We start from the raw sequence: 21914 nt of genomic DNA, 5'->3' as shown, positions 1-21914 counted from the left end.
TGGTAAAGTAGAGTAAGTAAAGCGATGTGGTAAAGTAAGTAAAGCGATGCGATAAAGTAAAGTAAGTAAAGCGATGCAAAATATATTAAAAACCTGTTCCAAATCGAAGACTTGAATCTAGTACAACTGAAATATAAATAGAAGCAAGATTAAATGCTACGACTACAATGCTCCAAACTTAATAACAACAATGGTGTGATAACCCCTCGATGTGAAGAATTATCACTTTAACAGTGTGAATATATGGCCTATGCTGTAACTAAGTTTGGCTGCTTAAAATTGTGAACTTTTTGTCTTATTTATAATAGTACTAGACTAGAGAATCATGTAACTTCTTCTACGTTCGTGTGAGAGAAAGTGGTGGTCATGGGAGTGAATCTCCAACTGCCTCCAAAATCAAAGATGGCGACCGTCATGTAGGGATGGTGACTGCCATGTTCCCAAAATGACGTTACCTCTATTGCGAACGTCGTGTGTACATTTTACTTATTTTTCTCCATTTTTCCTCCGTTTTGCTTCGTTTCTTTGAGTAAGGCCTTTTCTAGGCTATGTACCTGAAAACAAGGAAAAGTACCAGCATAACAGTAGAAATGATAATAAAAGGAAGGTAAAACATGTGCAACCTGAGTCAAATATGTAGTGTGTTTTTATGTTATCAAAATCTCCCACACTTAAACCATTCCTTGTCCTCAAACAAACATTTATGAGCATATGAAGAAAAACAGTGGTGCTTATGTAACTATTCTAGACTAAATACTCTAGTTAGCTCAATGCCATATTGATAGGTACTAACTCACAAACTAAGGGTATCATAACAACACATTCCATGTTTGCAGTCATAAATCTCCTTCCTGTACAAACCAATTCACATCATGTCATTATGCCTAGGCCTAACTTACTCATCCCATTTTTTCGTCCTTTTTCATTCAGGCGCAATCATATTAAGCCTGTTATCTGTTCACACACGGCTAACGAACCTGTTAGTGACCATGATCCATATTATGTCAAAAATTCTGATGAATATGCAATATTATTAGAGGTTTCACAGTCGTTAGGCTAAATGACCGGGTGAGAGTCACCTAACTTAGAAGGCATATTCCTTTTTCTATTTCTTATTTTTCCATATTTTTTCTTTTCTTTTCTTTCTCTTTAACATGAGATCATTCACCTATTTGCATCGGTCCACTTACTTGATGGTAATTTAGATGGTGCTGACTGCTAGGATAAACTACTTAAAGACTTATTTAGGGGCGAGATTTCAAGGATATGACATAACAAGTATCCAAATCGATCTCTATAATTAGGAGACTTACGGTGTTAGGAAGATACTGATCTTTTAGGGGCTTTCCCAAGTCTCTATAACCTATCCTTAACTTGCAATAGACCACTCTCATAGCCTTTGTGCTTGATCAATTCTTTTTTCTTTTTTTGTGTGGCATAACTTTGGGAGAATGATTTACATATCACTTATATAGCACGTATTAACACAAATATTATTATTGACTGGTCTTAGATAGTTGTGACTTCTACATAAGTCCAATTACGATTGCTTAACATAACACTAAATTTGTCTCGTAAGTAAATCATTTTCATAAGTGAGATTGTAAGTCCCCTACTCCTCATGGTATTGTGTGAAAATATTGCTTCTTTTTTACTTAAGAGGGCTAATGACATACTTGTTGATTTTATCCAAGTTGGAGCCCTTCTTATAAGTGATGTAAAGGTTCATATTTTCATGCTTGTGGATGAATAGTTGAGTATTCTCCAAAAATGACAAATTGCCTTTCCCTTTTTGGTTACTAACATTACTTACTAACATATTATTGTATTAACTTTACTTTAATATCATTTATCTTATGCTCTTTAATTCTTATGTCATTTACTTTATGCTTTTATTTTAGCATCTCATCTCATATTGTTTGTGCTTATGATATTCGCCTTTTGTCCATTTGGACTTCTTTTTTATTTTAAAGACATTAATAAAGGAAAAAACCCTAAAAAATGGTTCTCTTGATTCATGGACTTATGGTTACTATCCTTAGCATTGTTGTGAAGTTATGGACTTATAACTAGGATCTTTACCCTTGCTTTAGGAGTTTGTGATTTGAGACCTTGAGATTAATCTGATACCTTTGAATTTGGACTTCTTTTGTAGACTTGACTTGGTTACTTTGGTTTCATCTGATACATGGATTATTCTATGCTTATTTGGATTGCTTGAGGCTTAATCCAAAGGAGGGAGTTCTTGCTTGAATTATGTCATAAAACTTGCTATCTCTTGGTTAGATCTTTCCTCTCTAGCTTTTACTTTATGCTCTAGGATAGTATATTCTTCTCCTCTCCTTCTTTAATTTTCGAAATCTTGTCTCTCTTTTTCAAAACTTCCTTGTTTTTCAAACTCGAATCACCTTTATCAATAAAACCTTGACTTTTGTCAAGTGATTTTCAAAACTTTTTTCCTTAATAAATGCTAACACATCTTAAGAATATCCAGACCAATTTGAAAAGACTAAAAAATTCATAACTCATTTAAATCATTTTGTGCCCTTGGTGCATTTTTTCTTTTAAAATTGTCTCAAAGTTTAGACATGATTCATTTCCATAGTTGAGATATAATTCTCTTATCCGCATAGTATTGATAATAATTATTTTCCACCTAAGAGAGCTAGTGGTATACTTGTTGATCCTTATCCAAGTTGTATCCCTTTTTTATGATGATGCAAAGTTCTCATACTTGTGGGTGACTAGTTGAGTATTCTCCTTAAAATGACAAAATGCATTTTCATTAAAAATGAATCAAAACTAACATCTTTGTTATTTTTATCACGAACTACGAGGTTTTGATCCTCTATTGCATTTTGTTGGTACGTATGCATGAGACTCAGAAAGTCTTGGCAAACATAAAAATCATAAAAAAAAATCTCTTCTCTCCAATTTTTTTGCAAACAACACCATTTTAAGCCAAAATGCACAGATTTTCAAAGAGGTTCATAAAGAGTACTATAGATGTTTAAGATGATAATACCTTCCCTTTGCATAACCAACCCCCGAACCCTTATCTCTTTTTATTAGTTTTGTTTTAAAACTTCTTTGAGTTTTGTTCGTACTTTTTCCCTTTTCCTTTGAAAATAATAAAAGCGCAGTGGGGACTCTTGGTTTATGATTTAAGTTAATCAATAGCTTAATCTCAATTTTTTTACTGCTACATGTATTTGTTCTTAATTATTTTCCATTTGGTCCTTGCTTAATTGAAATGGAGAAGTATTGATATCGTTTTTTTGTTTTTTATAAAAAAAGAGAAACAATGAATTAAGTGTAGAGTGAATACGAATGAATTGACTCAAACAAAACATGCTCATTTTATTCATATCACCATTATGAGTAACAATATTAAAATCAACCAATACTTTTACATAAAGAAAATGCAAATGAAAAAGCAAAAGACGGCCTACGGGTGATCATTCTTGAGGATGATCTGTCAGGGCTTCTTTGTAAAGCATAACAACTTCTGATCAAGGAGATGTTGAACTTTATTCTTGAAAACGAAACAAGCTTTTGTGGAATGCCCTATGTATCATGCATGATATCCATATGTGGTATTAGGATTATGCTTAGGATGGTAGGAAAACCTGGTAGGCTTGATCTCCTTGGGCACAATTTCCCCATCATGAGTTAAAATAGGAAGTAGATGCATATAAGACATTGGATTTGGATCAAAACGGGGATGTCTCTATAGCAGTAAAAATTTTAAGATTAAGTTATTGATTAATATAACTCACAAAGTAAGAGTCGCCACCGCGCTTTTATTATTTCCAAAGGAAAGGGAAAAAGAACAAAGAAAACCCAAATAAGTTTTTAAAACAAAACTAATAAAAAGAGATAAGGGCCTGGGGGTTAGTTATGCAAAGGGAAGGTATCATCACCTTAAACATCTATAATACTCTATAGGAACCTCTTTTAAAACCTGTACATGTTTGCTAAAAAATGGCATTACTTATAAAATATTGGGAAGATGAGAAGAGAAATGTTTCTTTATAATTTTTGTTTTTGCCAAGACTTTTTTAGACTTATGCCTACGTACCAACAAAGTGAAATGGAGGATCAAAACCTTGCAGTTCATGGTAAAAGTAACAAAGATGTTTGTTTTGATTTTTTTAATGAAAATACATTTTGTCATTTTAAGGAGAATACTCAACTAGTCACCCACAAGTATGAGAACTTTGCATCACCACAGAGAAGGACTCCAACTTGGAAAAGATCAAAAAGTATGTCACTAGTTCTCTTAGATGGAGAAGAATTATCATCAATACGATAAGGATATGAGAGTTATATCTAAACTACGGAAATGAATCATGTTTAAACCTTGAGAAAAAGTTTTAAAAGAAAAAGTGCACAAAGGGCACAAAATAGTTTGAATGAGTTATGTATTTTTTAGTCTTTTGAAATTGGTTTCCATATGCTTAAGATGTATTAGTATTTATTGAAAAAAATGTTTTAAAAATCACTTGACAAAAGTCAAGGTTTATTTAGAAAGTGGTTCAAGTTTGAAAGCAAGAAGTTTTTGAAAACAAGAGAGAAGATTTTGAAAATTAAAAAAAGGGGAGGAGAAGAAGAGACTATCCTAGAATATAAAGTAAAATCTAGGGAGGAACGATCTAACCAAGAGATACCAAGCTTAATGACATAAGTCAAGCAATAATTCCCTCCTTTGGAGCCTCAAGCAAGCCAAATAAGTAAAGAATAATCTATGTATCAGATGAAACCAAGGTAACCAAGCCAAGTCTTTAAAATAAGTCCAAAGTCAAAGGTATCAGATGAATCCCAAGGTCTCAAATCAAAAACTCCGAAAGCAAAGGTCAAGATCCTAGTTTTAAGTCAATAACTCCACAATAATGCTAAGGATAGTAACCTCAAGTCCATGAATCAAGAGGACCAATTTTTTAGGGCTTTTACTTTATTAATGTCTTTGAAAGAAAAAAGAAGTCCAAATGGACAAAGAGAAAATAACATAAGCACAAATAATATGATATGGGATGCTAAAATAAAAGGATAAAGTAAATATCAAGAAATAAAAGCATAAGATAAATGAAATTAAAGTAAAATTAATACAATAATATGTTAGTAAGTTGTGTTAGTAATAAAAAATGAAAGATGATTTGGTCATTTTTGGAGAACACTCAACTATTCACTCATAAGTCTGAAAATATAGACATTTACATCACCTATGAGAAGAGCTCCAACTTAGATAAAATCAACAAGTATGTCACTAACTCTCTTAGGTGAAAAGAAAACATTATTTGTATACCATGGGGAGTAGGAGACTTACAATCTCTTTTATAAAAATGAATTACTTTCGGGACAGATTTATCGTTATGTTAAGAAATCGTAATTGGACTTATGTAGAAGTCAAAACCATCTAAGGTCAGTCAATAATAATGTTTATGTTAATACATGCTAGAGAAATGATATGTAAGTTATTCTCCTAAAGCTATGTCTCACAAAAAATAAAATGGGGGATTCATCAAGCACAAAGGCTAGGAGAGTGGTCCATTACATCAATCCATACTTCATGATACTTAGGACAAACTTATACATCAATCCAAAGTACCTTAAATGATCCATGATAAATTAAGAGGTAGATTTGAAATGATGAAAGTTCATCAAGAACTAATCTACACATCATGAGCAAGATGGACACAAACCATTCAATTGACCAATGGGAAAAGAAAGAGATGAAGAAGGAGAGGACAAGAGAAATCACACCCAAATTGGATCAAAGGCTTGATCAAGTCATCATCAAAATCAATAATCCATTTTGATGGATTATGGTTTTCACTCCACCAACATCCAAGATCCATTGAGTTTGATGAGACCTATGATCAAATCAACTAAGATCCAAGACCAACAAAAGTCAACAAAGGTCAAACAAATATTAAATGCAAAAAGATAAAATAAAATGCATCAAAAACATTTTTAAAATGAATTTTAAAAGGGAAATAAAAGAGAAAATAAATAAAGTCCTTCAAAATACCAAATAAATGGCCAAGAAAATTATGGAAGGTTGAAAATAAAATAAAAAGCATAAAATAAAATATTCAGAATTTAAAAATGCATAAAAGTATTTTTAAACCAATTAAAAACAAAGGAGAAAAGAGGAAATCCATGAAAAATAGAAAATCAATAAAATAAAATATGAAAAAATAAGAATCAAATGAAGAAAAATAAAAGAGAATTTTAAAAATTATTTTGGGATTTTTTGGATGTAAATTGAATTTTCTATGAATTTTAAAAGAAAATTCAATTTAAAATGAAAAAAAAAAGAAATAAAATCAACAAGTTGGAGCGCACGATGGAAATTAGCAAAAATGAAATACGAGATTGCATTTAAATTGGACCAATAAAATATTTCAAATGTCCAACGTGTACCCAAACTCAGATGACCTGAGATAAACTCCGGTCATCTTCCCCGATGATCTCTCATTGGAGTTTCATCGTTTGGTAAATTCAGAACACGAGACCACCACCAATGTGATCGTCTCCTCATCACGAATTCAATCTCATGTTCCAAATTCATTTATCTAAACTGAGCATGGGGAACTTTAGAGAAGTTTCATAAGCAAACAAACCACGAAAAATTAAATTAAATGATGAACACGATCAATCAACACCAGATAAGTTAGGGGAATGCATCAGAGAGTGAAGAACTACATTGTAGTAACTTGTTTGAGTTCAAATGATGCTCAGAATTACCTTATACAAATGATGATCAGAAGTTGATGAAGATAGATCTGGTCATAGCACTTCAGAAGGTCTCGGAGCTTGGGAATTGTTGCAAAAGCTTCAGAGAAGACCGAAGGTGCTAATGGAATCAAGAAATTGAATTGAAACAAGTTAAAATTCAAAACACAATGGCTGAATTTTTCTGGAAAATTTTATAGTGAAGCAGTGGTTTCTTGGCTCTCAAAAGCGTGAGTCTATCTGACTAAAATCTAGTCACTCAAGAAAACCACTCAAACAACTTTGAGATTTACAAGTGTGTGTTTATAAATATTGCTTCTAAGAAAGTACATTAACACAAGTTAAATACAATGAATATCTTCACACAATAACGAGCAAAAACTTTTGTGTGTTTACAAAATCTATACACAGAAAATCTATACTATAGCAAAGAGCGTGTGTGTGTTCAATAGCATAAGCGTTAGCAACTTCTTCCGATCTTTCAAGTCTCCTTTATATAGGCAGTTAAAAGATCCATTAGAGGGTAGAAATGAAATAGAAAATTGTCATCTTTGATGGAATCCTTACTAGCTTCAAAGTGGGGACTCAAGGGTCCGCTACCATCTTTGATGGAATCCTTACTAGCTTCAAAGCTATCAATGAAAACAATAAGATGGGGAAAGGGTGGCTGCCAAATGAGCGACATTCAACATATATGGGTCTTCTACCATAGTGCGAGACAATGCATCACTTACAAAATCTCCACTAGATATTTCTATGACATTGATAGGTTCGTCTTCTACATTGGCCATGACTAAAATAAAATAGAGAAAATAACTACTATAAATGAGAAAGATATAAGTGGTTATTGGAAAAACAGGAAGTTTGACGGAAAGGGTACACCAAAAGGCGGCTCTGAAGGTGCGATGAACCGAGGGTGTGTGAAATCTAAGGAAGTAAAGGAATATGTAAAATAGGATTCATCGGAATTCAGGGAGAAATAATATAAGTTTGCGAAAAGAAGAGTAAAGTGACAATTTGCACGAAGAATGAAAATATTCAGTGAAAGGTAAAATAACCTTTATATAGTGGAACGAGATATACAAATCGACCATCCAAAATGAAGAAAAATAGGGCAATTAAAAAATAATTGTTAGATTTTCCTAATATGACCACAATACTCTAGTATACTTGAGTACCATAGAGGGGGATAGTCACACTATACTATAGTGACATAGGGTCACATGTAAATGTAATCAAGCGAAGCTTCTCAATGATGAAACTAATATTTAATGCGTATATTCGGAAGCTCGCTCACTCTGATTTTTTAAATCTTTTTTACTTCTGAAAAAAAAGGACCAGTTGTGAAGATCCCATTCTAGGGCGACACCAACCTAGTATTCCGAAGAATTTCTCATTACTATATTGTGACAAGCATTTGAGATAACTATTCCGATCCGGCTAGATGCCCAATAACAATAAGGCCAATCACCGGTCTAAAATCATAAGGTGTTTATGGTACAATGCACCTGGTACCATGAGACTGATACTCGATCCACACTCCAGAAGATTATTCATCATTGGATATCATCTAACGGTTTCTCACATTCACAATGGAAAGTAAGGAAGATCTCTAACCGACCATCGTAAATAAGAGATCTCACACAAGCCTAAATTATGTTCTAACTATAATTTACTCTACTCCTTTATTGTTCATTCATTAACTTAAATGTTGAAGTATTTGCTCTCCATTGTACCGTACCAGAAATTTACTCTATTGAACCAATATGTAACATTAATTTAATATTGATTTCTTTTTATTTATTTTATCTATCTTTTTCAATACTATCTCAACATTTTTATACTCAATTGTGAAAATATGGATATTTCATTTCTATATATAAGAAATATAAAAATAAAATATTATTATTATTTTTTAAATGTAAATATATAGCTTTTAAAAGTTTTACTTTGATACTTTTTTGTGTCATTTTCCAAATTGTTTTTAGAAAAATTCTATATTGCCTTTCTCAAAAGTAACGTAAAAGAAGGAAAATTCTATATTGCTACAGCTTTTGCAAATTAAAACACCATTTCAAAATAAAAATAAATTATATAATGAGATACATTTTTAGCAAAATTAAAGATAACTCAAAATAAACTATAATGATACCTAAAAGATAGATAAGTCAATTGAAATTAAAAAGTCAATGAACCAAATTTTAAAAAATTTAAGAAACTTAATTGTTAATTTCTAAAACTAAATTAAATAGATTTTTTTTTTTTTAAATAGACAAAATGTTACTATACACAAATGAAAACAAATAAAGGGAAAGTATGTGTGGGTGGAGTTGACATTGAAATCAATCCTTGCCGTCGAGTCAGAGAGTCTAGAATCAGCGACCCCACTAACGTAAAATAGACATATTCTCTTTCGTTTTCCGACTCGCCATTCCCACACTTTATCTCTCTCTCACCTTCTGCATCCACTACTTCAAAAGCCAAGTCATTCCAACCGCGTCTCGCCACAAACCTTTTTTTTTCAAACTCAAAACACTAAATTAATTACTATAATAATCATATTAACTATTAAAATATAAAAATAGTTATGCCTAAACATTAGATATAATATCAGAAATTCAAATCTGCTACATTTTCAGATCATATCAATATTAATATTAGAAATTCAATTCTTATTTTTAATTAGTTTTAATAGAAACACCAACAACATCTTTTGGTGGCCACTATTACCTTTTCTTTTTCATTTCACACTAATAAAACAATTATATTTAACCAAACGCACTTTTTAAATTTTTTATTATTATTTTAATTAAAAACCATTCCATAAATTTGTGTTTCTTTCTTCTACCTATCTAATGACAGAGCGTAATCTATGTATCTAAGATTTTACTTTCCTCTCCTCTCTCTCTATATAAATTCAGTTTAGTAATTTTGTTCATCCAATCTACACTTGTCCATTGATTAACGCGTGTCAAACAATAGCATAGCTTAAAATATTTCTCAGTTCTTTTCATTTATGGTTTTATGTAATGAACAAAAATTCGAATTGAGGGGTAAAAACGAGAAATTCATTTAGACTGATCGGTGTATTGATTATTGTGGGATCAATGAATGATATTCCGAAGCACGAGCGGCGTTGGGCGTCAGATACTGTTCCCGGAAAAGTAACTGTCAGCGCAGGGACATCACCGGGGACCGAGTCTAGCTATGCCTCCGATGAGTTTGTGGAGGTTACTATCGATCTTCGAGACGATGACACAATCGTTCTTCGAAGTGTTGAGCCAGCTGGTGTTAATGTTAATGTTAATATTGACGATAGTGTCGCCGGAAGCGGTTACGATACTCCGGCGTCTGTTCCGAGGTCACCGTCGATCCGGAGAAACTCTTCGAGAGGATTCCGGCATTTCTCGCAGGAGCTGAAAGCGGAAGCGGTGGCAAAGGCAAAGCAGTTCTCGCAGGAGCTTCGGCGATTCTCGTGGAGTCACGGTCATGCTTCGCGCACTCTTTCATCTTCCGCTGGTCATACCGGAACAAGCAGTGCCGGAGTTGGTGGTTTTGAAACGGCGTTGGCCGCTAGAGCTCTGAGGAAGCAACGAGCGCAGCTTGATCGCACTCGCACCGGCGCTCATAAAGCACTCCGTAGTTTGAAATTCATCAGCAGTAAATCCAACGGTTTAGATGCGTGGAACGAAGTGCAGAAGAATTTCGATAAACTTGCTAAAGACGGTTTTCTCCATCGCGTCGATTTCGGTCAATGCATAGGTCAATTTCGTTTTTGAAATCTCTATTCACAATCTTGCATTGTTCGTTTAAACCGTTTAATTTCTCTCTGTTTCAAATTTCAATGCATTATAATTTAGTCAATTTTATAGCCTAAAAATTACTTAGATCTTGCGTAGTGCTTTTTCTGATGATTCATTTTACTTGATAGAGTCTTATTAATTTTTTTCTCTCTATCGAAAGGTATGAAAGATTCCAAGGAATTTGCTCTGGAACTCTTTGATGCTCTGGGTCGTAAACAAAGGTTGAAGGTTGATAAGATAAACAGGGAAGAACTTCTCGAGTTCTGGACGCAAATTACTAATCAAAGTTTTGATTCCCGGCTCCAGATCTTCTTTGACATGTAATCTTTCAATGCTTATTGTTTATTGATTATTGTTGTAGTTCTATTTAATTAGTGATTAATAATCTTCGATGTTTACCTTTAAAACTCGCACTGGCACTATCCAATGTCAAATTATACACCTCATTATTAAATGTCACCGTATATTTACTTTAATATTTTAATGTCACTTTGAAGCTTTCTTAGCTTGAAATTCAATTATTATTATTGTAGTAGTAATCATTAAGTGCCTTATTATTTTAATTTTCATATAATATCTTAATTGTCTTCACAGGGTGGACAAGAACGAAGATGGAAGAATCACCGAAGAAGAAGTAAAAGAGGTACCGGAGATTTTTATATTCAACTGATATATTTGTTTACTATTGTATATTTGTGTTTGAACAATCAACTTTAATGTTTCTTTAGAGTGACATTTTGTTCATATTATGTACGTGAAACGTTGCATCCATGCTCTTAATTAATCAACATTAGGCTGGCGTGGACAAACTTAAGTCTCATGATTATTAAAAATAATTACTTCAAAATCCAGTAATTAAGTATTATCGAGTTCACACTAGACATTAATTTTCCGTGTTCTAAAGCATAATATTAGTTGGTAGTAGTAGATATTCAAGAGTCATGTCTTACTTTTTTCGGTTTAGGTCATAGAGATGGAGCTTTCATTTCTCTGTTTTTACCAAATTCTTGGAATTCATAGTGAAGACGTTTTCAGAGTGGAGTTGGTGGGGGCGTGTTCGTCATTTTATGCTAAAAGCATTTCTTTTGTCACAAGATAGACATTTTCTTAACCACGTACTAATATTTAGTTTATTTTTTTAGTTAATTAAATAATTCATTATCTAATTCTTGCTACATTTCTTTCCTTCCAGGTCATAATGTTAAGCGCTTCTGCAAATAAGTTATCTAGACTCCAAGAGCAGGCTGAAGAATATGCAGCTCTGATCATGGAAGAGTTAGACCCTGAAAGACTTGGCTACATTGAGGTATTTGCATAAATTTTATAAAAAAATAATGTGGTATTTTTTAGTATAGTCTTTGTTATTCATCTCTCAAATTAAATAAGTTTTAAACAACACCTGTTAATGTTAAAACATGTTAATAATTTTTATAAAAAGTTATACTAATAGTTGAGTATAATAAAAAATATTTAATATTTAATTGACATTTTAAAAAACAATAACAATTAAAGTTTTTACTAAAATATTTATTAACATGACATAGAAAATGAGACATTGACTAACTTAAGAAAAAAGGAGTAGTAAATATAAATAAGCAAAAAAAAAAAAACAATGGTGTTCATAATAATTATTTGAATTTTACTCCATAATAATGGATACTGGGATACTAAGTACAATGATAACGTTACATTATGATGATAAAATATATCAACATGTATAACAAACTATATAAAGTGAATAAAATTTCAATAGTTGGATTTCAATGAACGTCACAATTTAAAATTTATTTTTTAATGTCAACCTCATGGTAGAAGAATCAAATATGATTTTTCTTAGCATGTTTTTATAAACAATGAACAAATAACTAATTATTGTAATAATTGTTTCTTTGTGGAAAAAGTTGTTGATAATGTTAGTTGATTTAAAAAAATAATTGGTGAATATATTTTTTTGTGATAATCTAGAGGTTAGTTAAAGATAAAACAAAGTTTGATAAAAAAAAATATATATTTTTGAACGATTAGTCTTTAATTAGAATTTTTTTTCACCACTTGAGTTCTATCCCTTGATTAATATGTAATTGACATTTTCATTTTATATAATTTCCATTAATACAATAAAAAAGAGAATATAATGTTCCACAAGTATATTTGCTATTGCTAGGGCCTCCTATTTTTGCAGTCTTGACTTACGTACATTAAGTCAGTGTTGGACTACGACCCTTTCATTAGTCCACAGTTGGGCCAAATTGTGTAATTGATCCACACACAACATTTCCATTGTTGTTCAACCGTTTAGAAAAAGGTGAAAAAATCAGGCATATTTGATAAATTATTCCAAGCTAGCAAGCAGTTATAAGTTGAACAAATACTAAATTGATTGATGTCCTTGTATAAATTTTTTTTTGATATTCCATTAACATCGCTATACATTATTTGTAACTACTCCATATACTTTAATATTTATTTCTCCATCTTTTGCTTTGTCAACAAATTTAACATAAATTCAAGTAGCTAGCTAGGGACGACTTTGTTACTATGTACCTAATATGATTAAGCTGATACTTCTAATTATTCAGTTCCTTGAGTAAGCAAGTAGATGCTGATCAATATAAGTATTTACGACCTCGTTATTTCTTTGACCAATAGGACATTTTTAGAAGATAATTGTTACAATTTTTAATCAGTAAAAATTCAAAGCTAAGCTTCAAACTAAAAGTAAAGGGTAGTGCTGTTCATTGAACTTTAAAGCTAAAAGTAAAAGACTAAAGAGTAGTGCTTACAGTCTACTATGCAAAGACACCTTTAGAATTAAAAGTGTCACGGAATCCGGCATGTGTTGGAAAATTCCGATAACTGCTTTTAAAAATGTTTTAATTTTTGTTTTGACACTCTTCGAATCAGTGTCGAGATCAGTATGACACTTATACGTTACGTGTCAGACAAAAAGTTCTAAAAAAATTTCTTTCTTTCTTTGCTTTGACACATCTTATACACTCTTTAAACAAACCTCATAATTTTAAAAGAGTTAAAGATTTATTGAGCCATTTCTATCTTTTCTAATGGTAAATAGATAAATGAGATAAATAGTTGTGTCTATGTCCTATATTTTTTATATTACTAATGTTGATGTGTTTGAGTGAAGAGTTCACGTAAAAGTCTGTGATTTATAGGGAATACCATTTATACACTCACTCTTTGTTGCGTGAAATTTTGGTCGATGTGACCAATTTAGAATTGAGGTACTACTTTGGAATTAGGACTACATATTTATCTAATAAAAGAATGATTGTTGTAACAAGTGTTAAAGTGAATGTTGTCAACACTATTTAAAAGTAAATGTGAACAGTACTGTGGCAGGAAATCCTTTTTGGGCATAGTTGAAGCTATTGCGTCCTGATCTTAGTTGATTGTTCATCAATTATTTTCATTTTTTCTGCCATTATTTTCTCAATTATGGACTTGAAATCAAGTAATGAGAACTGATTCTTTTACAGTTTACCTCTCCTTTAATGTGAGAGGGGAGCTGCAAAGCAATAAATACAATTGGTTAAAATTAGTTTATGCCATGAGTTGAGGGATTGCCTTTCCTACTGTCTTATCACATTTGATCTGAATAAAATGATCACCAATGCAATGACAGAAGGAATGCAGGGACATCCATCTTCTTTTCATAAGCTTCAATTCCTGGCTTTTGTTTTCATGGGTTATGCATACCTCTTACTCAACATATATCCACGTTTGTTAAAGTTCTATTACTCCTATAATGCTTATAATCCAGATCGTTGACATGCTGAAATGTGTTTTTCACGACTCAACCTCTGAATATTTTGCGACATTTTGGATGGTCATTATGTTGTTCCTATGCATGCAGCTATGGCAATTGGAGACACTTCTTTTACAAAAGGACACGTATCTCAATTACTCCCAAGCTCTAAGCTACACAAGCCAAGCTTTGAGCCAGAACCTACAGGGACTTAGGATGAAAAGTCCTATACGTAGGGTGAGCCGCAGATTTATTTACTATTTGCAAGAGAATTGGAGGAGACTTTGGGTTTTAACATTGTGGGTTTGCATAATGATTGGACTCTTCACTTGGAAATTTTTTCAATACAAGCAAAAGGATGCTTTTCATATAATGGGTTACTGTCTTCCCACAGCCAAAGGTGGGGCTGAAACGTTGAAATTCAACATGGCACTCATACTCTTACCCGTCTGCAGAAACACCATAACTTGGCTCAGGTCTACGAAGCTATCTTATGTTGTACCTTTTGACGACAACATCAACTTCCATAAGGTACGCATTCGTACCACTAGGAAACCTCCAGAGTCCGGAGACTACTCTTTTATGGTGTTTTTAACTATAGTTTTTTTATTTTATTTTAAATATATATTTCAATATCTTCTATATCTGGTTGATTAAAGCAATCTTTATCATTATATCTTCAATATCTTCTGATTCTTACAGACAATTGCTGGGGCAATCGTAATCGGTGTTATACTTCATGCCGGGAATCACCTTGCTTGTGATTTTCCAAGACTTGCAGGTTCGTCTGAAGCTGATTATCAGAAGTATTTGAAAGGTGTATTTGGTCATAACAGACCCAGTTATGGAGACATAGTTAAAGGAGTTGAGGGTATCACTGGGATTTTGATGGTGGTTTTGATGGCAATAGCATTTACACTCGCAACAAAATGGTTCAGGAGGAATCTCATTAAGCTGCCTGAACCATTTAGTAGGCTTACTGGCTTCAATGCCTTCTGGTATTCACACCATCTGTTTGTCATTGTCTATGTCCTGCTCATTGTCCATGGTGTAAAACTTTACCTCGTGCACAAGTGGTACTTTAAAACGGTATATAATTTATAGAATTGGATTTCAATTGTTTAGGATATTTATGAAATATGTTGTTTAAGGTGATTAGTTATTTGACCCCTTGATTTTTGATTTTCAGACATGGATGTATCTCGCTGTTCCAGTTTTACTCTATGCATCAGAAAGAACACTCAGATTATTTCGTTCTGGCTTTTATACAGTCCGTATCATAAAGGTGAGAATAGGAAGTGAAACTAATAGTGGCAGGCTCTTAAAATTGGTATCAACTTCATTAATAATATGAGTTCACTTTGTTTTCCCTACAATTGATTTGTCTGGGCATATTGTATTTATCCAGTGAGTGGAGTCCACAAAGTAAAAATTGCAAGGACCTAGACCACAGAAATCACACTTGATTCGCCTTAATTTTATATAAATCAAACTATCCTGTAAATGCACCAACATTAACTTATTTCATTTTCCTTCTTTTTAATTATGAAAAACATTTAGGTTGCTATTTATCCTGGAAATGTTCTCACATTGCAAATGTCTAAGCCTCCTCAATTTCGCTACAAAAGCGGACAATACATGTTTGTACAATGCTCTGCCGTGTCTCCCTTTGAGTGGTAAGTTGCATTTCAATTTAATGGACAATACATTTCATTTTAGTTGAATGCTGCTTCATACCATATTTGTGTTTTTTACTGAATCAAAACTAATCAGCAATTGGGAGTCTTTGATTCTGTTATGGCATCTTTGCGCAATTTAGTGTCAGTGTCTAACAGTAACATGGAGAAATATATGTATGATGACAGGCATCCGTTTTCTATTACCTCAGCCCCCGGGGATGACTTTCTGAGTGTTCACATTCGTCAACTTGGTGACTGGACTCAGGAGCTTAAAAGGGTATTTTCGGAGGCCTGTGAGCCTCCTGTGTCTGGGAGGAGTGGGCTTCTCAGAGCTGATGAAACTACAAAGAAAAGGTACATGTTGCACTTGCAATGTGTTGTCTACAAATTTTTGGTCATCAACTATAAATTTATGTTGATATTTCTGCTGTTTTTTAACTGTTCATGAAGTTTGCCAAAGTTAAAGATAGATGGACCTTACGGGGCACCAGCACAAGACTATAAAAAATATGACGTTCTGTTACTGGTCGGTCTCGGTATAGGAGCAACTCCTTTCATCAGTATCCTGAAAGATCTGCTCAACAACATTATCAAAATGGAGGAGCTGGCGGTGAGTATTACTGATAATAACAACCATGTTAAAACTCATATATATAAAGTATATGTTAGACAACATTTACTGATTGTCATTTGAGCATTCGTATGTAAATATAGCATGACTAAATTAGCAATAAACGTTACACCCATCCAGGATTCAGTCTCTGATACAAGTAGAGCTTCAGACGTAAGCGTTGGAAGTACTGATTCACCATCTCTTAATAAAATTGCTCCAAAAAGGAGGAAAACTCTGAAGACTACCAATGCTTATTTCTACTGGGTTACAAGAGAGCAAGGCTCTTTTGATTGGTTCAAAGGAGTCATGAACGAAGTAGCTGAGCTTGATCAAAGGGTATTAGTTATATTGCTTAAGATTTATTTATATTATAGATACTTACTCCTAAAGAATTAAGTATTCCTTAAGATGAATAAGGATTACTTGCAATTGGCTAATGTTGATTGTCAAATTATGAACCTCAGGGTGTCATTGAGATGCACAACTACTTGACTAGCGTATACGAAGAAGGAGATGCTAGGTCTGCCCTCATCACCATGGTTCAAGCACTTAACCATGCCAAAAATGGAGTTGATATTGTTTCTGGAACTAGGGTAAGCCTTCAATTTCTTGATGCTCTTTAATTTCTATGTTGGGACTCAGCAGTGACTAAATTATAACTGTTTCTTTGAATTTCTACTTTACAGGTACGGACGCATTTTGCTAGGCCTAATTGGAAAAAGGTTTTCTCTAAAATGTGTTCCAAACACTATAGTGGACGAATAGGTTAGTCTCCGTGGAGCATATGTTAGCACTTCTTACATGGTAGTATCATATAGACCATTTTTTGTTTTTCTTGCACTGACATTCTGACATTATGCCTGTCTTAATTCATATTAGGGGTATTTTATTGTGGCGCACCAGTTTTGGCTAAAGAACTTAATAAGTTATGCTTCGAGTTCAATGAAAAGGGTCCAACAAAATTTGAGTTTCACAAGGAGCATTTCTAACTAATTTGGATGGAGCAGGAATTGATGACCTTACTATATGACTATGTTCAATAAGCTAAAACTTTTTTTTATAGAATGTGAAGCATCGTACATACCAGACATCAAAGTTGCTTGGCATTTCACCATGCATGTGGCTGCAAAGAAGAAGAGATAACTGCAGCTTGTGTACCCTACATTATTCGTTACATATATTGGATGCATTGATCTAATTGGAAGCAACATTGAATGATTATTACAGATAGATTCGCAATGAATTGAAATGAACCGTTATGAGGATAAAGAAAGATAAAAGGAGGTAAGGGAACAGGGGTTTGGGGAGTAACTTTCTTATGAAAATGGTGACTCACCGGGGAATCTTCATGTTGCTTTTATGATCCTCTCTATATCTCTCAAAAGAACCCTGATTTTTGCTTGGCTTTTCTACTGAGGAAGGGTCTATATGTGTGTAAATGAGGCTAGTATAGTGTTTTCTTTTTTCTTTTATCAAGGTAACCGGTAACCACTAGCATTATACTTTTATCTTTTGTATCATACACATAATGGATAGATAGTGAAGAATACAAATTAAACAATTGTTAGAGCATCAGAACTTGTTGATTTCTTAATCTATAAACTTGGTTGCTTATTTTTTTAACCAAGATCATGATGTGACAACATTGATCCCTTAAATTTGGAATTGGATTAGGTAACTTAATCCGCAAAAAGTTATGTAACTAATTTTGCCTAACTTTGCCACCTTAAAGTCATGGAAACCTTACCCCTTAAATTTAAGGGATGAAGTTTGTTGAAGTAATTTTAAAAGTGGAAAACTTAATCTTAAATATTATTATTTTTAAATCAATTTGGTTATTAAAATGCAGTATAGATAAAATAATATAAATTGATGATGTTAAATATAGGTTGCTTATTTATAATTACCATGAGAGGAAATTGTTTAAAAAGATTGTTTAAATGCTTTAGGCTCACAAAATATGACACAACAATTGTTAATTCAATCTTAAGAAACATAAAAAAAAATCTTTAATGACGGATCTTGTGAAGAGTTTGGCACCTCTCATTTAAAAAAAATGTATACTTCAGTTGTTTTGGAAAAAAAAATCATGACATTATACATGATAAAGATGAAAATGAACAAGAGGATAGTAAACAAAAGACCTCAAACCAACTTTTTCGAGATTAGATTGCTAAAAAGGACCATTCGTTGGATAGCATCTTATGAGATATAAAAAAAGGAGTAAATAAACGTGTTTACAATTAAATAATTTTTGTAATTACTTTTTGGTCAATATTTTTGTATGTAATTACTCTAATTTCATATTCCAACTTGAACCAAAAACTATTAGTGATGCTTTGACTAATGAGTGTTGGATTCTTGCCATGTAAACAAAACTCAACCATTTTAGAAGGAATGCAAATAGGATTTAGTCCAACCTCCTAAAAACAAAACAATGATAGGTACTAACTGGGTCTTTCAGAACAAACTAGATGAAAACGGAATAATGACTAGAAATAAGGTTAGGCTAGTGGCAAAAGGGTATAAAATAGACTGAAGGGATAGAATACGAGGATAAATATGCTCTTGTTCCCGTCTTGAAGTTATTAGACTCCTTTTGGCATTCAATTATTGTCTTGATTTCAAGCTATATTAGATGTATGTTAAGTCCACTTTCTAGAATGAATTTATAAGTAAAGAGATATATATTTCTAAACCTCCAAGTTTTGAAGATTATGACAATCCCGACCACACTTTTAAACTTAAGAGATCCCTTTATGGTCTCAAGTAAGCTCCTAGAGCTTGGTATGAGCATCTTAGTGATTTATTACTAGCGGATGAATTTATTCGTGAAACTGTAGACACCAATTTATTTATAAAACGTAAAGAAAAACATGTTTTATTGGTTCAAATATATGTAGATGACACTATTTTTGGATTTATTAATGAAGCTATGTAGAGGGTGTTATCTAACACTCTGCATGGTAAATTTGAAATGTATTGATGGGTGAGCTTGCATATATCTTTCGACTCCAAATAAAACAAACTAATAAGGAGACTTTTATCATCCAGATCAAATATTGCTTAGAAGTTTTAAAGAAGTGTGAAATCAAGCATGTTAAATCAATATCTACACAAATGACCTCAAATTTTCTAATTGACAAAGATGAATAAGGAAAGGAGGTTGAAATAACTAAATATCGAAATATGATAGAATTCTTGCTTTATTTAATTGCAAGTAGACCTGATATTATGTTTAGCATTCACATGTGTGTTAGGTTTCAAACTTCCCCTAGAGAATCACATTTTAAGATCATTAAACATATTTTAAGGTACTTAAATGGTACTGCAAACCATGGTCTTTAGTTCCATAAGGGAAATCAATGTAGTTTAGCAGACTTTTCTGACTCTGGTTTTATGGGGTGTAAATCAGATAGGAAAAGTAATAATAGAACATGTCATGTTTTTGGAGATTGTCTGATCTCATGGTATAAAAAGAAGCAACTAAGTGTCTCACTTTCTACCATCGAGGCGGAATACATGGTCACCGGTAATTGTTATGCATAAGTCATTTGGATAAAGCAACAATTATTGGATAATGATTTAAAACTAGGTTGCGTTCTGATCAAATGTGACAACACTAGTGCTATAAGTCTAACTAAAAACCATGTGTTACACTCACACATTAAACATTTAGAGATTAGGGGTCATTTTCTTTGTGATTAGGTTGAAAAGGGCGTTATAGTTTTTGAATACGTAGTTTGTTGATATTTTTACAAAGTCGTTGTCCATGGAGTCCTTCCACAAGATTCTAAAATAACTAGGTGCCTGTAGCGGTGTATTCGTCACTATATGATTTATTGATTAAACCATAAGCAAAGTATACAAAGAAATCGAGTCGCCACCGCACTTTTATTTATCCTAAGGACTGGTTAAAAAGCGAACAAAAACCTAAGAAGTTTTACACGTAGAAAACCAATAAAAGATCAGAGAGTCTGGGTAAGGGGTAAATTACGCAATGGGAAGGTGTTAGACACCCATCACGTCCTAGGTACTCCTAGGGAGCCCTTTTCACACTTGTTGTATAAAAAATGTTTATTTGTTTTTGACATATTGTGCAAACATGAATGGGATGATGAGAAAAGAATGTACAAGTTAGTTATTTTTGTGTTTGAACGGATGAACCCGTTGCCTACGTACCTTCCATCAAAGGTAAGGATCAAAACGCCGTAGTTCGGCTAAAAGATTTCCAAAAATTTGTGAGTTCATTTTAAAACACAAGCATCAAGGCTTTTCATTACCAATGGGAGAAAACTCAACCTGAATTCAACAATCCACCATGCGAGGATGGCTTCGACGTACTAGAGCGGTTAACCCTGTTTTCAGTACGGAAGTCTTACAATCGACTCACTAAGGACAAGGTAAGATTTACATCAACCACTATGGTAATTGAAACCTAAAGCTAATGTATGAAAAAAACATGTTAACAATGGACAAAGCCAAAACAATTGAATGGGTGAAGTTAATTGATTATGATTATTCACAAAATATGGTCAAGGTATGATTAGAGTTCAATTCAAAGAGGTATTATGAAAATGAAGTTTGAAAATCAAGGACTTAGGGTCCAGGTTTCTAATTTGAAAAGAGGATGAGAATGTTTGCACAACAAGTCAAAGTTTTTGAATTCAAAGTGTGAAAAGGGGGTTTGAAACAAAAGGGTATGGATGATGGAATGTAAGACTTCTTAGAAGTTCACCTCTTGAAATCATATAGAAGATGATTCAAGTGTGTCCTTAGGAATGAGGCAACAAAGCAAGTAAGCAAATAAAAGCAAGGTGATACCGGATGCCATCAATGGACTTATACCAATCTCACAAACAAAAGGCGGATATCGGATACCAATAACTGGGTTTACACCAATCTCCTAAAACAAAACAATGATACCGGATGCCATCAATGGTCTTATACCAATCTCACAAAGCAAAAGCGGATATCGGATACCAATAAATGGCTTTACACCAATCTCCTAAGGTAAAACAAAACTTGGATGTCAGATGCCAATCTATCTGGACTTATACCAACCTCCAAAGGATGATCATAGGAATACAAATGCCAACAACATGGACTTATAATTGCATCCTCACATACAACGAACAAACAAGCATTTAAGCAATGGACATGAGTGACCAAGTGAGACGGTCTTACACTCTATCCCTTCCAAATCATGGGAACAATGGCCAAAGAACATGGTCTTACAATTGTCCTCAATGGGTAAACTCAAACAAACCACAAGATATGCAATGATGATCATGCAATAATGAACAATCAATGAT

General features: G+C 32.9%; 1 protein-coding gene across 1 annotated transcript; it reads left to right on the top strand.

Moving 5' to 3' along the window:
- Positions 1-9541: 9541 nt before the first annotated feature.
- Positions 9542-18222, top strand: LOC127103423 (respiratory burst oxidase homolog protein A). The gene is made up of 14 exons (XM_051040685.1): positions 9542-10500; positions 10702-10861; positions 11136-11184; positions 11734-11847; positions 14416-14838; positions 15010-15396; positions 15497-15592; positions 15868-15983; positions 16173-16340; positions 16437-16596; positions 16738-16935; positions 17064-17192; positions 17286-17364; positions 17479-18222. The coding sequence occupies exons 1-14, from the start codon at positions 9846-9848 to the stop codon at positions 17586-17588; spliced, it is 2844 nt and encodes a 947-aa protein (XP_050896642.1). The 5' UTR covers positions 9542-9845; the 3' UTR covers positions 17589-18222.
- The last annotated feature ends 3692 nt before the right edge of the window (positions 18223-21914 follow it).

This window comes from Lathyrus oleraceus, chromosome 7, assembly GCF_024323335.1.
Source record: "Lathyrus oleraceus cultivar Zhongwan6 chromosome 7, CAAS_Psat_ZW6_1.0, whole genome shotgun sequence".
NCBI lineage: Eukaryota > Viridiplantae > Streptophyta > Magnoliopsida > Fabales > Fabaceae > Lathyrus > Lathyrus oleraceus.
The sequence above is the reverse complement of the archived record's forward strand: the minus strand, read 5'-3'. Positions and strand labels throughout refer to the sequence as shown.

Excerpts from the sequence above, each read along its gene's own strand:
- LOC127103423 (XM_051040685.1), top strand. The coding sequence starts at position 9,846 with ATGAATGATATTCCGAAGCACGAGCGGCGTTGGGCGTCAGATACTGTT. Across the intron at positions 11,848-14,415 it reads AAAGACTTGGCTACATTGAG|CTATGGCAATTGGAGACACT; the intron begins GTATTTGCATAA and ends CTATGCATGCAG. Across the intron at positions 15,984-16,172 it reads GCCGTGTCTCCCTTTGAGTG|GCATCCGTTTTCTATTACCT; the intron begins GTAAGTTGCATT and ends GTATGATGACAG.